The 14,412-nt window shown below is 39.1% G+C and overlaps 2 protein-coding genes and 1 pseudogene across 6 annotated transcripts in view; all 3 read left to right on the forward strand.

The window, feature by feature from the left end:
• Positions 1 to 14,412, forward strand: part of LOC146482777 (uncharacterized) — a 158,456-nt pseudogene that overhangs the window by 55,423 nt on the left and 88,621 nt on the right. The window lies entirely within an intron of this gene.
• LOC146482782 (uncharacterized) lies at positions 524 to 7,748 on the forward strand. The gene is made up of 6 exons (XM_085106879.1): positions 524 to 569; positions 1,137 to 1,205; positions 3,438 to 3,617; positions 5,105 to 5,206; positions 6,536 to 6,722; positions 7,267 to 7,748. Exons 2-6 carry the CDS (start codon positions 1,191 to 1,193, stop codon positions 7,488 to 7,490), a joined length of 708 nt encoding a protein of 235 aa, XP_084963005.1. The 5' UTR covers positions 524 to 569; positions 1,137 to 1,190; the 3' UTR covers positions 7,491 to 7,748.
• LOC146482783 (uncharacterized) overlaps positions 7,893 to 14,412 on the forward strand; it is a 73,572-nt gene continuing 67,052 nt past the window's right edge. For all 4 annotated transcript variants that reach the window (XM_085106872.1, XM_085106874.1, XM_085106871.1 and 1 more), the window contains exons 1-5: positions 7,893 to 10,161; positions 13,054 to 13,237; positions 13,914 to 13,955; positions 14,130 to 14,186; positions 14,274 to 14,352. In XM_085106872.1, coding sequence (XP_084962998.1) covers positions 9,973 to 10,161; positions 13,054 to 13,237; positions 13,914 to 13,955; positions 14,130 to 14,186; positions 14,274 to 14,352 — 551 coding nt within the window. In that variant the 5' untranslated portion in view covers positions 7,893 to 9,972. The remainder of the gene's footprint in view (positions 10,162 to 13,053; positions 13,238 to 13,913; positions 13,956 to 14,129; positions 14,187 to 14,273; positions 14,353 to 14,412) is intronic.

The raw sequence follows: 14,412 nt of genomic DNA on the forward strand, positions 1-14,412 counted from the left end.
AATACTACTCGTTTTCCTTGAAGCTTTGCATTACTCATGGCTATATAAGCCTGATCACGATTCTTCACAAGGCAAACAGACTCACATCAATGTGAAGTGTGAGTACATGAGCAATTAAGATATCAGGAACACAAGCCATGGTAAGTGATGATCACTCGACGAACTCTGTTTAGTGTTCAACAGTCAAAGAAACGCAACGGGTCTGCATGGATGCTATTAATTTTACGTACTTTTTAATTAGATGTTTCTTTATGAACTTATTTACCAGAGAAACTAGGTTCGTTACATTTTAAACAGCACTTTTTAGGGGGGTGCGTTAAAGAGGAAGTCCGATCAATAAATCTCCGAATTTAAGATCATTTCAATATTCTAATTTCATCTGTTCACGTAGTTTGATGTTATCTTTATTTCTATCCGTTGCAAAAGGTTTTTCATCAGAGACGAAATGACAGTCATCAGTTGTCATGGGAACAAAATCATAAACAAAGCGATCACTTGAATCAGAGCGCAAGGCTCGTGAAAATCGGGTCAGAATCGATTGTAATGTTCCGCTCTTTAACTCCTGTAAGGTAAATTGTTTTGAAAGATCCTACCGATGTATTATGTAAAAGTCCAACTCGGCAATTAACGAATCATTGTACTTTGTTGGATTCCTCTCGAATGAAAACATCTCGCTTTCGTGGTTTGGTGACGCGCTTCTTTTCGCATCAGATCTGCAACTGACATATGCAGCGGTTAGTGAAAGTCGTCGAATTTGCATGAATAATTAGAGGCGCTACTGACCCAGGTACAGCCGTCAATCGTATATCCTTCACAATTTCTTAATTTCTAATTAACAATTAGATTATGAGCTCGAGATTTGATCGCGTGATAGATGATGAGGGCGAAGCCCGAATAGAACTATCACGCATAGAAATCGACAGCGAATAACCTTATTGTTTTAGTATAAATCTACTACTCGTTCAAAACTAAACAAGTAAATTATCTACGAAGCGGCCGCCATTTTGTTGGAAACCGTAACTCACTATCTATCACAGAATAGATAGCAAGTAGCGTAGCCAATCAGAGAACGGCATTCGTGATAGAACACTAGTAGATTTATACTAACAATGATTATATTTTCTTTTTATGATAAGGCATTTTCTGCTGTTGTCACAGCCGTTTTCACTGCGTTGATCTGTATCAGTCAGATGAGAGCTTCGGTGGTAAGTTGTTTATGCCTGTTGCGGGCTTTTTCAACATGCAGTAGATGTGTCCACGCATTTTTTTTTTATGTGATTGACTGTTCACTTCATGTATCTAAAACAACAACAACAACAACAACAACAACAACAATTTATTCGGTATTCTCACATGAATACATGGTATGACCTATAATAAAATAGGTCTGATATAGTATAACTTAATTACAATTAAAGGGTCTCTTACTAAATTAAATTATCTAAAGTGAAGCCGTTCTGCCGAAGGCAGGGGGTCCTTTCGGCCGGGCACCTAGGAGTTTTACTGTACCCAGCATTAAGCGAATTAAGAGTCATAGCACCCTTCCCTAGGTGGAACGCTAGTCCATTACAGGATACAGGCCCAGCATGAAGTCACTAGAGTAGGAGTATTACTTCTGCTTGCTAAATGCGACACTAGTCTATCTCAGGGTTACATCAAGTATTTTCTCACAATTCGACGGTGCCATTTACAGGCCTGGATTGAGACTGAGGTGCCAGTTGGAAGTCTAGACTGACTCGCTCAACTGAACAGAACACAATTACTGTGTTGTGTAGTTATTACTTTAGCTAGGTCTTCAACCCGGACTGTTCAACTGCGCTAACCATTAGCTCATTGCAGGTCTCTCCAAAACCATAAAGCTCTCCCTTGCAAGTTTCAAAATCATTATCTAGTATAAGTCAGTCATGATCATGCATTAACAAGTCACCTTCAAAAATTGTACTCTACTTCAGACCAAAAAAAAAGGAAAAATCTGAAATCTGCAATTAACATTAATCCTCTTTCAAAACCAAAGAACCTGAAACACCCTCCATCCCTGGGGTGCGTGGCTATGCTTTGTAGAGTGGGTTGGGATGGGGGGGGGGGGGGGGATGGTGGGGTCTTAGTGAATGGTAGGTGGAGAGACCTTTCACAGGTTTGATGTTTTACAGCTGGGGAATTTATGGGTTTTGAAATTTTCTCGTGGATTTTTGGGTGTAACGATTTTGGCACGGAAAGTTTTTAGACGTTTAAGTAGAAAAGAAGGAACTTTGGGGGCGCGTTCTGGGCCGGTAGACTATCAGTTGTAGGCTTATAGGATCTAACAGCCTGGGCCGGCTCAGTCGCTCGAAGCATGGTTAGCGCTTAACAGAAGTCAATTTTTGTTAGCTTTGAATACTAAATTTTAAAATCGTATTATTCTATGAAAACATTGGCGAAGTACCATGTCTGTAATCGTTCTGTAATCGGCGAAAAAACATTTACAAATATGCTTAACGGACCCGGTAAGTTACCGGGACTTTTGAGAAACGGGTCCCCGGTAACTTATCGGGCCCGATAAGTAAGGGTTATTGGCCTGGAACGAGGACATATGTGATATATTCCCCTCGTGGCGTGCCCGAGGGCGTAGCCTGAGGGCACGCCACGAGGGGAATATATCACATATCCCCGAGGGACAGGTCAATAACATGCTTATTTTTTCGGTTGGTGAGGATTCCTAATAGAAACAAGGACCTTAAATAATTAAATACTTATTTTATACCAGGTGGAAGTTCATCCTCTCTTGATTACTAGTGGTAGTAGTAGTAGTAGTAGTAGTAGTAGTAGTAGTAGTAGTAGTAGTAGTAGTAGGCGTAAAAGTTATGCTGTTCATTTTTTCTTTAATAATTAACGATTAAGAACTCGTTAAAATGTTTGAGATTACTAAATAAAGGGAATAAGTCGAGCGGTATATGGCGAGGGGATATATTCCCCCCCCCCCCTCGTTATAATCGCCTCGTCAGCTATTGTTTTCAGCCCTGCCCTCCCCTTTTACAACCAAAGCCGCACCCAGCTTTTCAGACAGTTAGTAATTGACAGGGGCTATTGAATGTATTCAACCGAAAAGAACAAAGGAAACCGAGCCAACTGAAAAATAAGTGATTTTGGTGATAGTTGTTTCTTAGCAGAAGTCAATTTTTATTAGCTTTGAATACTAAATTTTAAAATCTTGTAATTGTTTAAAAACATTGGCCAAGTACCATGTCTGTAATCACTGTGTAATCAGCGAAAAAACATTTAAAAATATACTTATTGGGCCAGATAAGTTACCGGGACTTTCGAGAAACGGGCCCCTAGCCTCCTTCATCGCAACCTCCCAGTCACTAAATAAATAAAATGGGGGAAGCTTTCTGGAATGCTTGGCATCCTCAATCCACCAAAAATCCTAACATTTTGACTTCTTTTATCTCCACTGGCAGATTCCAGCCTCTGATGTTGGGTTAAAGAAGAAGACTGAGAATTTTAATGTCCGCATTACTGAGAAAGAAGCAAACTTTGCCGAGCAAGTAGAGATTGACACGGACAACGATATTGAGTACTTTTCAGTACCTGGTCACAATGACGTGGTTGCTGCCGACTTTCTTTTTGACTTTAGGATGGTAAGATCTTCTTCTTTATTAAAGCACACTAGAGAAATAAGAACAACGTTTCTCACTCCATAAGAGGTGTGTTTTCGTAGGAGGTTCACTCATCGTCAGCTACATAATTTTGCTGTAACATATCAGTCAATTTTATGTGTGATCTCCCTCCCCCACCCCAGTCATTTTAACTCCACTGGTCTGTAGCCTCTAAAAGACTCACGGCCCAATCGATTCTGAAAATACTTGCTTTATTTCTTCCTAATTTTTACTTCAGCCAGTAAATATTATTACTTAATTTACCCATCACTGAGCATAGTTATGGGAACGTCAGTTGTGGCTTCCTTGCTTGTACAAAACCCAAAGACCATTTGAAGCCTACCTGCTGGCTACAAGAAATGTCAAAACAACGTTTTAATCTTGATCAAATTTGATACACATCATGCAGATTGTTTTGTTTTTTTATTTCCTCAATAACGAAGAAAAGGTAAGCCCGGGGGGGGGGGTACTCCCTTATATGGGCTATATAGGTATGTGCGGCACCAAAGGGTATGGTTTTTCGGCTGTTTTGGTCATAAATAGGGTATCGCTTTTAGCCATTTTACCGCCATTTTGGTAATAAATAAGGCATAGATTTTTGCACTCTAGTCCTGGGCTCGATTTTTATTTAGAAAAAGCTACTTCAGGTCATAAATAGGGTAGGGAAAATCGCAGATTTTGGTCATAAATAGGGCAAGGGTTTTGGGAAGCCGGCTGCACACCCCTACCCAATTTTTTTTTTGTACCCCCCCCCCCCCCCCCGGAGGTAAGCCTTCTCGTCCGCAGCAAGTGTGGACATATTCGACCCAGTGTTTAGCGAGTACAACTCAGTAGTGAAAGAGTGGGAAATTTAACCAGGTTTTTTTTAACAATGTCAAATGCCCCGTGTTTGTCTACTGAGGGGACGATCACTTCTGTAATTGACCAATGTACATATTAAGTAACCAGTTATAACGAGAAGAATTATGACTTGATGCTCAGTAGACAACAAAGGTATAGGCCAGTGCTTCAATTCCAGACCGGCACTTTTCGTTCTCCTAAAGTAAATTTAAGATTGTTCCTATTTAGCACTAACCAGTTCCTAGCTGTTGAAATATGATTAGCAGTGGTCCCCGTGGCCGAGGACTCGAGGTTTCTACCAGGTAACTTAAGTTACTAATTGACGGTTGTGTTTAACTTTTCATCCACAAAGGAAACTGAAAGACTTCTGTATGAAGGCCTGTGCATCATTCAGATACCAAACTAGTCTGAAAGTCACTGAGACACTCCTATCAACGTTTGCCATACTACCAATTGAGAGCTTCTGTCGATTGACTGAAATGAGTCGTAAGTCGAAATCTAGTGCATACGTAATGACATACAGAATCAAGCAGCTATTTGTTAAGCTGTTGGGAAACCGTTCTCAAATGTGGTGCTATAGTTCCATTGTTTTCCGTTGTATTTTATAATTATTTTTATTTGTTTTACAGAACATTACGTTGACTCGATTTAAAGACCGTCGTTCTTGTGTTCTCACCCCTCTGCCATCCGACTTGGCGAAACCAAATCAATTAAAAACCGGACTAGAAGAGGTAAGAGCCCTGATCTCCTTACTGAACATCTCATGAAAACTTTCACTGTTTCTCTACTATCTAAAGTAACCATCTCAAGAGGGTGATATTAAAAAAAAACCCTTTGCGTACCACGACTGCAGTTTGCTCGGGTGAAGTATAGAGCTCGCGTACCTCTGGAAAAACAATTTAACAAAACTCCAGGCCAAAATTATTGTCACAGAAATTATATAGCAGCACTCGTCATCAAGCCTCACTAAACAGGGGGCTTTTTGGTTCTGCTATAACAAACACATACAAAGCGTTATTGCCAAACCGAGCACTGTCGCAAAGAATCGTAAATATAATAAAAACTTCGATTTTCAGTTGATTAGGTCATGAGATGCAATATAAGATCGCCCGCCAATTTACTTGGCCGCTTCAGTTTAGTAGTAGAGCTGGTTTGCAATACAAACCGACCTGAACAAGTCGAAGATGCCAGCGAACCAAATAGTGTCTTAAAGACTCCAGTTTTTAACTGCATCATTCTAAGTCATAAAGTAGTATGAAAATATATTCCCAAGTTGGGGAGCTCCCGACTTGGTCAAGTCTACATGAAATAAAAGTATGAACTAACGTCTTAGCAAATGTCAGTCAATAAATAATCTGTTTTGCATAAAAGCCCCGAATGTGACAAAAATAAAGATCTACGACAATTGCTGGTAACTAAAGATATAAGGCATTAAGGATTTTGTCTACTGATAAAGAAGTATTTTTGTGTGGCTTGTGACTATGTGGGAACAGCAGATCTTAGCAAGGGCTATTGGAATTCTAAAAGAAAATTGGGGGTAACCACGCATTTTTTAAAAATAATTAAGCAACACATGATTTTTCTAAAAAACAGTAAAACACAAAGCACTGTATGGCTTTTTTTCCAAATTGAAACTTTGTCATCTCTGAAAAATAAATGGTTACCCCCAATTTTCTTTTTGGATACCAAGAGCACTTGCTACGCGGTTCTGCTCTCTCCGCATAGTTTTAAACCGCGCAAAATTATCCCTCTATTAGTAGGCACCACCCATGTGAAACCCTTACAGGCCGCATAATTAAGTGCGCACATTTTGAACATTAATTGGAGAGTTATGAAATAACTAAACCCTTTTCCGGCTTGCTGGTATATCGGCTGATAATGCTCTTGGCTCGAAGGTTCCCTCAAAATTTCACAGTGGTCCTTTAAGCTTGGCTTCGTTGGGCAACTGTGAATTTCTCATACAATCTTTTAGCCTAGAGAATTATCCTCCGATATTGAAGCTGTCAGAAGGGGTTTCTTTAACATTTAGTCTCAGAATAGACTGAATCGTCTTTTCGCAGATGGCAGCCCTTCCCCCGGTTCACCAGATCGAAACAGAGCATCATAAGTGGGAGATTGGTGGGGTCGTTGATAAAGCGACACTCAGGCCGGAAGTGAGAGATTTCTGTTCTCAGTACCCAGTGTACAGGTTGTATGAATACCCCGGCCTTGCCGACACATCTGAAGTGGAGACGGAAGTTATTAAACGTTAGTATTCCAACACTTCTCCTGACAAATATTAAAAATAACATTGCACAGTTTAATTGGGATGAAGCGGCAGTCTGCACTAATGATCATTTGGCTTTTTTCCTTCTTCTTTGCCTCAAAACCTTTTGCATAAAAATGTCCTTTAGTATAGAAAAAGGTGAAAATGAGCCCAGTAATGGCCTACCCATTTAATAGGCTCAGAAAGAATATGCCTTGCTCGGCAGAAGTTCTTAATGGCTCAGTGCTTGCCGACTGGTGTGCAGAAAATTTGGCTTTGGCCAATGCTTCTAACGCGTTATATATTTTTATTTTCTGAACTTTTAAGTTTAAAAAATATATACTTTCTTTTTGTTGTTGTTGTTGTTGTTTTTGTTGTTTTATCATAAAATATAGCTTCATGGCCTTTACCTTTAAACTTTTGAATGATTCAGTTGTTCCACTTGCTAAGTTTAGATTTACCTGTTCGTTTAGAATTTCGCTTACTCTCGAATTTTCCCCAGTAAAACATAGTAGTTGAAACAATTTTATTGTTTAATTCACACAGGAAGAGACAGGCGCCAAACAATAACTTTTGCGGAATTTGATTTGTGTGCTACATCCAAACCCCCATGTCATTACTCTGCATGGAAACTGAGATGCAGATTTACAACTTCCCACTGCGTATATTACCTGACTTGCAGGCAAAACCTAAAGAAGAAAACAAATGTATGCGACAGCGTACCCACACATTTTTCTGGGACGCTAATGTGCTGTACAGCTAGGTGTTAATAAACTAGCACGAAGAGATCATATTAACAGGAATTTTCCTTTATTTTTTTGTTTGCTATTAGCGAGATTTAATCTGATAGGTTACGCATCAATTCTACCTTTGACTGAAACAATCGCTTTACATTAAACCTAAGGAGGTAACACTGAAGACATGTATCTGTAGATCATATACGAGAGATGAAATGTCACACCACAATTTTGAAAGGCAGTCATTGTAACGAACGATTTATGATGCAAATAAACGCTTTCTTTGGCTTATTTCACGGCAATAGTAAGTATGAATGCCACCAGTCACGTACGTACATCAGGCGGGAACCAGTGAAACATTAATTTATTCGTATCATCTTCAATTCCTGTCAGTTTGTACTATCTGAATCCAAACCGAAAATAGGACTCAACTTTTCGCCCGTTTCCTGAAAACTGCCGTTAATGCCCACGGTGTCTAACGCCATCTAAACTTTTTGTTTTGTTTTCCTTTAAGGGTAGGGGTGGGGACAAACACGGCTTACTGATTATAGAATATTTGTGGCCAACTTTGAGCCTCTATAACTCCGTTCAAATTTGTCTGATTTTAATGGCAAATGTGTCTTTGAAAAGGTACTAATGACAAGAGAGCAGATTCAGAATCGAATATAACGTACGCCGAAAGCAACATTTTAAAACTTTATACAACCAATTCTTTTTTGCCGCGAAATTACAAGTAAATGGGAGACGAGAAGATTTCTGATCAGTTTGCGAACATGGGTTTTTAAATTTTCGATGAGTTAAATAATTCAACTTAGCCAAGACGACGTCAGAATTAAAGAAAAGTCCTCTTTCCGACAACACTTTTTGACATTCTTTTAGATTTTCGAAGAAACTTACTGAGTCAGCTTAAAAGCTTACATTTATAGTATACAGGTGTATTCTATGAGTAATTTCACAATCAATATAATTAAGGTTGATCAGTTGTTACCCATAAAAAAATTCAACGGTAATTATGGTGTATGACAATCTTTTTTTATGTAGACTAACAATACAAACTTAATTGCCATGACTGTAAAGTACATCAAGAGAGCATGTCACTTTTAGTAATGAATTCCAAAACGTGTAGTTCCAGAAAACATTCATAGCCGACGGAAGGATTTTTTCTAAACGCCCACCCCCTATCCTTCTGGTACAGCAATTCCAATTTAGCTTCGTAGTTTCCTTTAAATATTTTGCCCTTAATGAGACACCCCTCCCCAGCCTTCTGAAATTCCTAATCTTTTCCATGTGGGATTACAGATAATTATTTTCTGGAACTACACAATGGTATTTCCCACTTAAAAGCCATTAAAAATTTATTGCTTACTCCCGTGCATCGCTCAGTCTAAGTCCTTAATCTCCTACTTCTCTTGGTCAAATCCACCCTCACTGAAAACCATATTTTGTGACGTGGACTCCCTGCTAAAAGATCTTATTTATTAATGAACCTTCAATTTGGAAAAATATGCCATACTTTACTTTGCATTTTACTGCTTTTTAGAAGAATAACTCCTCTAAAAATTGGGGGTAACCACACTTTTTTCAGAGATAATTAAGCAACAATTATTGTTGCTTAATTATCTCTGAAAATAGCCCTTGCTAAGATCTCCTTTTCCCGCATAGTCATAAACCGCGCAAAAATACTTCAGAATCTGTAGGCACAGTCCTTAATGTGCCACAACGGGAAACCTGTGATTGCCCAGCAGGGGGCAGAGGTTAAAAGAGGAGAGATTTTTTTTAGAGTTTTTAAGAGGAGAGATTTGACCAATTAACAAGCATAATTGCATTAAATGTATTGCAAAATGAACATGATATAGTATCCAGTAGCATGATGTCCTGTATCTTAAAAATTCTGCATAGCGTAGACATTGTTGTTGGAAATGAAAAACTACAAATAAATGAAGCTGAAGTTAACGCACATGTTCTGGGGTTCTAGCACATGGCGTCTGGGACTGTACCCAGAAACAGAAACCGCCGTGTTATACAAAAATACAAAATGCTTTCGAGTTTTTCTTCAGAAATCTGAAAAATACAATCGAACCAACAGTTTATAACTGCTGCTGTTTTCTGATGCAAACCTGTACTGGTACAGCAATTCCAATTCAGCTTCATATTTCCTTTAATTTTTTGGCCCTTTGGGAAAACCCACCTCCCTTTCCCCTGAAATCCCCAATCTTTTCTGTAATGGTATTTCCCATTTAAAAGCCTTCAAACATTTATTCCACTCTCTCTAATACAACACTCATTCTGGGCGCTATCCCCTCCTTCTCTTGGTCAAATCTACCTCCACAGGGAAGTTCACTGCTCAAATTCCAAACTTACCACCGATTTCATTGATACGCAACTCTCGAATAAAAACTCCGGCAAGCATTTGGCGATTCGCTTCCGTCAATCATGCGCTCCTTATATGGTGTTATAGAAATGCCGCTCTTGTTTTCAAAAATATGGCGGCCACTGTGTAGCCTGTTCGTTCGACATGGTTGCTTCTTATTCTTCAAGTTTTCGTTGGCAACTGGTGTTTTTGCTTGTGCAGGGTTTGAGCATGATCGCTATAGCAAGACTTCTGAAAATGGGGTTGACATTTGTGAAGAAAATTCGGAAAAAGACAGAAATACCTCCACAGTTGATTACCCAGCCCGGACGGGAAAAGCAAGACAAATGGACGGTAGGTGAAAAGAGAATTGCATAAATAAATAAGCATGCAATAGATGACATTGATCGCCTTTTATCAATAACTGCACACATTATTAAGGAGAGTAATTGAGCAATATCCAGGAGTGTACAAGAAATGAAATACAGGGATGGCTCAGTTCAGTACGCAAGAGGAAAGACAGTCAGTGTGGCTTCCATCAATCGATGCTCAACCCCTGCACAAGCAAATAGGGAAAACCTGTGATTGCCCAGCAGGGGGGCAGGGGATATGGGAGGAGAAATTTGACCACTGGTCAAATAGTAACCAGCATTAAACATGATATAGTTTCCAGTAGCATGATGCCCAGTATCTTAAAATATATGCGGCGTATCGTAACATGGAAGCCAATATATGGTGTTCTTCAGTTCAGTAATATGTAGCTGTAGTCAATTAACGCACATGTTCTGGGGTTCTTGCACATGGCGTGTGGAACTATCCCCAGAGACAGAAACCGCCGTGTTATACACAACTACAAAATTCTTTCAAGAGTTTTCCTTCAGAAATACAATCAAAGCAACAAAGTTTATAACCGCTGCTGTTTAGCTGATGCGTACCTGTCCGGGTTCATATTTTCCGCTGGCTCTTGAAAACGTCCGATTTCCGCCAATCTGAAAGTATGGCATGGAATAAGTAAGAAGAATAAGTGTGAATGGTGAATATGAAAGAAAATTACCGTCTTACCGCGCATAATGCCGCTGATTTGCAGAAAACCACACACAACGTTTCGTAGCTTCGCCATTTTTTCTTCACCGTTTTGCAGAGAAACCGCTCTCCGAAAGAATTGAATATCAATTGTTTTTTTTTTTGGGCTGTTTCCGCACCCCACCCTGGACAATCCAAGGCGCCTTAAGGCGTTCGTGTGGGGTGTTTGTTCGATGAAAGCATGGGGTTTCAATGTACGGCTACCCACAGGCACAATATTTACTTAAATACTATTTCGATAGACCGACGGATTCTTTATAGTATCTCTAACAGTTTTCGGGTCAATAATATATTTGTTTCAACTCTCAATTCTTTCAAATCTTTTGGGTAGATGTAAATAAACGCTTATCTGAATAAATTTTTAATTTAGGAAAGCTTTTTTTGTCTGTTCTTTTTATTGATGGATCAGAGAATTAACTTTGCAGTGTATGACAGAGTGCTAAAGTGAATCATGAAGGGGGGAGGGCCTTTTAAAACTTTTTTTTCCCATTAGCGCTCAAGCATTTTCGACCAGGTTGGCGGCGCCAGTGAGAACCTTTTCTCTAGCTCTTCGCTTAATTTGAAATACCACAATCTGTCCCATTTAAATTGTCGATTTACCGCTTCATTATTAGAGTCTGAAGAACGAACAACTTGGCGGCCATTTTGACTGACCGATTGGATCTTTTACGCGAAAAAAAAAGCCTTCCTTTCAAGGCCCCACCTAGCCTCCCACGCACTCGATTTTAGGGGACTCGCATACGAGTCCCCTAAAAGCGAGTGCGTGGTAGTGGCTAGGCCCCACTAAGACCTACAAATATAAGCTTAGATAATGGATTCTTATTGGGTCGTGTTTGCTTCAGATAATTGGAACTATAGAGGACTAAAATATCCCTTCTAGAGGAGAAGAGGGTTTATTTCAGGTTTAACGAGTAAATTTTATTAAAAGAAATTACAATTTGTAACTTCGAGGAAGAAAAAGAAACAAAAAAGATTCTCGACGTAAACCTTGACACGGTTTGCCGGAGGCATCCCGCGTAATTAAAACTAACGTCCGACAAAATGAAGCAACAAAAAAATCTTTATGAAGGTAGCCTAAGAACAGGCTCCCAATGGGGTATAGGACGAAAAGAAAAATCGGCGAGCCGGGCGAGCGAAACAAGGTATTGGTATATGAGACTGAGTAAAGTATTAATCAATCCGTGACACAAAATACTTGGAGAAAAATTAAAGAAAATCCGGGTTCTCCCAACACAGGAGACTGACCTGTGACCTTCCGATTACTAGATGCTCTATGACTACTGAGCTACCGGAGACTCATGGGAGCTTAGGCCATTAAACTAGGTTCATATGTTATAGAACAACTTATATCTTATAGGACAAGTAAAAGTCATTCGGCATCCAACGAGTTGCAAGAGAGACTGTATCTTCACAGGAATCGGCTTTTCTCTAACTTCACCGATGCCCATCTTTGTAGAAGTAAGGGATCGAGAAAAGAAGTCTGTTTCTTCTCCTAATTTATCTTCACTGTAAATTTGAAATATCGGTTTAAAGACAAGGTTAAGCTTGGATGTCAGTGGTCACGTGATCATCATGTGATCAAATCGTCCTTTCATTTTCTCGACCAATCATTGGATTTCTTCATATTGCACGCGCTATGATTAAACAATGGCATTCCTTTATTTAAGACACGTATGTTGGAAGATTTTTTAGTTTCACGCTGACTTAAGTTCTTAAGAGAAGAGAAGTTTGTGTTCAAAAAGGCGATTTATTAACCATGGGAGCAGCTTTTAGCCGCAGAAAGCCATCCAGAAAGCATTTCTATGCAAAGAAACAGGTATGAGGAGTACACGATAGAAATTGGTTCGAAATGCGTGGAAAAATTGCGCGTCTTGTTGCGTTGATTTTTCAAACGGTTTTTCAACGGCAAAACTTTGTAAAGTAATGCACGCGCTATGAAAACCCAAACTTCTGCGGATATCCAGTGACATTCACGACTCACAAGCATTCATTTTAATGGTTTATTCCAAAAAGGGAATGGCTGTTGGGTCGAGAATGGTCCAGGGAGTAATAAAGACAGTTTGTAAGATTGTAATAGATATTTTAAACTTGGAAAAGTTTTTCCTTCATTTCTTTGTGAGGTGGCTAAGATTTTTTTAACAGTAATAAAATCTTTTCGTTTAGATTTCAAGAGGGATTTTCTCCAAGCTATGCGAAACATCAGGCGGTGGAAAGAAATTCCAAACACGGGGACGAAAAAATTTGAATGACTGCGTCGAGAAAGGGGCCTCGCGGCTATACGAAAACATGCCGCCGTTTTCTATTTTATCATTTATGGCTGGCGAAAAACTGCCAAGTGAATTTACAGGTAAGTATATAACTTAACTAAAAAGTCATCGATTGCGATGCTTACGTATAGTGTGGAAATCACATACGATATGCTGAAATGATTCTAAAAACGTATAATTAATGCAGCCATCATTAAGATATGATATATGACAAGTATTATTTGAGTACACAAGCCTATAGTTTTTAAGCGATACCGATGAGTGCTTTGTGAGTCAGGCTTAAGGCAGACACAGCTCTATCTCTTCATGAAAATTCCAGGTATTATTTCAACCACGATGTGTACGTTTGTTTGCACGGGTTCGTTATGCGTACCTCGGTTACAAAAAGGCACAGTTATTCAGCTGACAAGTGAAATTATGGTCAGGAAAGCACAGCTCCTAGTTTAACTCATCCGGTAAACCCAAGTGATATTTTCTTTCCTTGGAATTATAAGGTGCAAAAAGGGCAGTTTTTCAATAACTTTCTACTCGACTTAACCGAAACCACGTCTTACATATTAATTTGCCATTTCAGTAATCCCAGAGCTCCCTTTTATTGTAACTGATAAACTAAGTGCTATTTTCTTTTCTTGATATTATAAAGTACAAAAAGGCAATTTTCAATAATTTTAGTTTTATAAATGACGATACGTGCGGTATCCATTTTTACGCCATTAAACCAAAATCAACCCTTACTACTTGTTTTACTCTTTTCAGTCATTCCAGATATACAACCCCAACCTGTTGACATTGAAGAAGGTAAACTCAAGTGATATTTTCTATTCTTGAAGTTATAGGGTACCGAAAATCCATTTTCGACAATGTTTCCAGAACAACATTAGGCATTAATATCAAACGTATTGTATGTCGAGTATTAACTGCTTTTACTGAACCAAGGCTAAAACTGACCGAAGCCATGTTTTCATATTTCAGCCACACCAAAACCAACGCAACGGCGTATAAACCTGCCAGAGAGTTTAATTTATGTGGGTAAGCACAACTAACAAATGCAATTTTCTTTTTATGCACGAATTAGAGAAAAGCCGAGTATTTGCTGATTTCATTTCTTAATTATAGGATATCACGATAGCGGATTTCACGTTTTTGTGGCACAGTCTCAAATTTACGAGCAAAATGGAGAAGAGAAGGACTCTCTGTAAGTTGAAATTTGTTAAGTTTTGTTCTTGGTTGAAAACTGCGAAGTGAAGGAGATTCA

This window comes from Pavona decussata, unplaced genomic scaffold (genome assembly GCF_977016875.1).
Source record: "Pavona decussata unplaced genomic scaffold, jaPavDecu1.1 SCAFFOLD_44, whole genome shotgun sequence".
NCBI lineage: Eukaryota > Metazoa > Cnidaria > Anthozoa > Scleractinia > Agariciidae > Pavona > Pavona decussata.